Source organism: Sinocyclocheilus anshuiensis, unplaced genomic scaffold (genome assembly GCF_001515605.1).
Source record: "Sinocyclocheilus anshuiensis isolate Anshui unplaced genomic scaffold, SAMN03320099.WGS_v1.1 scaffold729, whole genome shotgun sequence".
Classification (NCBI taxonomy): domain Eukaryota; kingdom Metazoa; phylum Chordata; class Actinopteri; order Cypriniformes; family Cyprinidae; genus Sinocyclocheilus; species Sinocyclocheilus anshuiensis.
Genome location: NW_015536561.1, coordinates 237,097 through 239,868, shown reverse-complemented (window position 1 = coordinate 239,868; position 2,772 = coordinate 237,097). Strand labels below are relative to the sequence as shown.

The window sequence follows — 2,772 nt, the reverse complement described above, 5'->3', positions numbered from 1 at the left end:
ATAAAATATACTCTCAAAATATTATTGACATAATTGTTTATCAACCTAGGAAAGTCAGACATTGTTGTTGAGGTGGGCGACACAGGTTTGAATTTGGTTGCGTAGTCACATCACATTTTCCAGTCACATCACCCAGTATATTTCACCCAGTAGAGAGAAATAGAAATAGAAAGAAAATACAACATATAAGACACAGTTCCAGGTCTTACACACTTACCTGAAAGACATGTATGGTCTGTTGCTGCACAGAAAGCACTGCCAGTATATTTCTGTAAAGGTACAGTCCCTGATTGTGAGACAGAATGATTTTGTCACACTTAAAAGTGCGTGTATCACACAGTCGGCCCGTGTGCAGGTCTATGATGTGCAGTGAGTAGTCCTCAAGAGGAGAGCGTGGGTTCGGTGTCACAGATTCGTTGTTTCTGTACACCTCGAAAAAGTGTGGATGAGGTTCTTCGGGCAAGTAAGCAGCCGAGCCGACGATCACATAACGGCAGTCGTCAGTGAAAAGACTGCACTCTCTATTCAAGTGCTCACCGTTGGAGGCCACATTGGTGATGTGGAGAAGGGAAAAGAAGCGTTCAAAGAGTCTGCCTCTGATGTTGAGGGAGCGCTGGTCATTCCCATTGGCCAGCGTTTCTCCATTAGTATGTGGAAAATAATGTTTTTTTAACCTTAAACCGCATAAACACATTTCATTACACCAAATACACAAAATAATGTTCTTTTTAGCAACATCATATGACCCCTTTAAGAGGGAAAAAAGGGGAAGAAATTTTACAATTTTTAATTGTACAAACAGTAGAGAAATCACAGAAAATTATGGAAAGGAGAGGGGGGAAAGGGATCGGGACAGTCAAGCATTCCAAACTAGATTAAAATCTGTGTTGCCCACATGAGCAACATGACAAAATAAATCTATTTAGTTCTATAAACAATTATGTTAATGTTTTAAGGACATTTTATATTTAAGAATATACATTTTATGCATGTACTCACAAAAAAATTATTTCCATCAGTCTTTACTGGCATTTTTGCTATTCATATTTGCCCAAAAAAGAAATGACAAGAAACTATGTGATGGGATTGGCAAAATGGCAAGGTAAATTGTGTCGCCCACCTGAACAACAATGTGCTCACCGTTGGAGGCCACATTGGTGATGTGGAGAAGGGAAAAGAAGCGTTCAAAGAGTCTGCCTCTGATGTTGAGGGAGCGCTGGTCATTCCCATTGGCCAGCGTTTCTCCATTCTGACCCTGAAGAAGATCTTCAGCAGCTTGGCATCCTTGGTACTCATAGATTTCCAAGGAAGTCTGATCAGAAGAAAACGCAATAAAGCATCGTCCGTCAGGAGAGAACTTACGCAGGAAGCAGGGCGGCTTCTCTACATTCACCACTGTGAAGTTGGGGAACAGGTTCTGGTGGAAGCAGTGCACACGGTACCAATGAGCCCCAACTGGACCAGAGCAAATCCGACGCCTTTCTAGCCGGTGGACCACATTCTGATTTTGGATGCGTCTCGGCTTCAGAGTAGGGAAATCGTCCTCTGATGTAGTGTTGTGGTGAGCAGCCATAATAACAGCTTTACCACTGCAAATGAGAAATTAAATAATGATGTTAATAAATGCAAAGCAAACAGAGCAGATATTCTCACAAAATTATTTTAAATAATACTTTAAACAAGGCAAAAAATAAACAAATATACAGGCAGGCAGTCATGACTCATGATAATAGCTTTACCACTGAAAATGAGAAATTATATAATCAAGTTAACAAATATAAAGCAAACAGATCAGATATGCCTAAAAAATGTTTTATATAATACTTTTATGGTACAAAGAATAAACAAATAGACAGGCAGGCAGGATTGATAAGAGTTTTACCATTGCAAATGAGGAATTAAAACATTAGAAGAGATCATGATAATCAAGTTAATAAATGCAATGCATATAGAGCAGATCTTTCTACAAAATGATTTTATATAATATTTTATCTTTATATAACAAAAAAGGCAGCCATGACAACAGCTTTACCACTGCAAATGAGAAATTAAAACATTACTGAAAGAGATCATAAATGCAAATCAGATTTAGCAGTTCTCCCTACAAAAGTTGCTTTATGTAATACGGTATGTAATATAAAATAAAATAATTAATAAATAAGCAAATAGGCAGGCAGGCAGACAGATAAATGCAGAAACAGACAGATATTCCTGCTTGAAATTCATTTGTTGCTTTTTCGGTTTTATTCTACATTAAAGCTTTAAAAATAAGCTCGTTTAAAAGTGAATGAAATTAAAACCTCAGTATAAACACGCAGTTGAATGAGTTATGCATATCTTACCTGTATCTCCATTTAAACACTTTTCATGTTAATATTTATACAGCTTTAACTCTCTGAGAGCACAAGCATGGCCAAGAGACAACCTACAGCCGCATCAAATAAAGCACATAAGCGAAAACCATTTAAAAGGAGGTACAATGCAGTATAAAAGTTTATTTGGCAGTGTAAATAAAGTTTAGAGATCTGTTCGCTGTCTAAACGCCGGAAGTACATAGCATTCGGCGAGCTCTGCGTATAAACAGTGGACATGAGGCGCAGAGAATGTCAGAGCGCCACCTTCAGCAGCGGCGAAACAGCGCAACTACACCTCTCTGATCATACAAATGAGTCATATTAACCCGTTGAAATTAGTAGTTCTGGGTGAATATGGAAGCTCTGGGTATCCACACTGCTAATCATTTAGGTTTTCTGAGGATGTTATTACTGTCAG

The 2,772-nt window shown here is 38.2% G+C and overlaps 1 protein-coding gene across 2 annotated transcripts in view; it reads right to left on the bottom strand.

Moving 5' to 3' along the window:
- The window catches only part of LOC107701843 (DET1 homolog), a 5,580-nt gene extending 3,037 nt beyond the window's left edge, over positions 1 to 2,543 (bottom strand). Inside the window, exons 1-3 of one of the 2 annotated variants that reach the window (XM_016503975.1) lie at positions 2,343 to 2,543; positions 1,133 to 1,589; positions 218 to 529 (exon numbers count right to left, since the gene is read on the bottom strand). In XM_016503975.1, the coding sequence (XP_016359461.1) occupies positions 218 to 529; positions 1,133 to 1,573 (753 nt within the window). In that variant the 5' untranslated portion in view covers positions 1,574 to 1,589; positions 2,343 to 2,543. Of the gene's footprint in view, positions 1 to 217; positions 595 to 1,132; positions 1,590 to 2,342 lie in introns of both variants that reach the window. The other variant, XM_016503984.1, reaches the window with a different exon arrangement.
- Between the last annotated feature and the right edge of the window lie 229 nt (positions 2,544 to 2,772).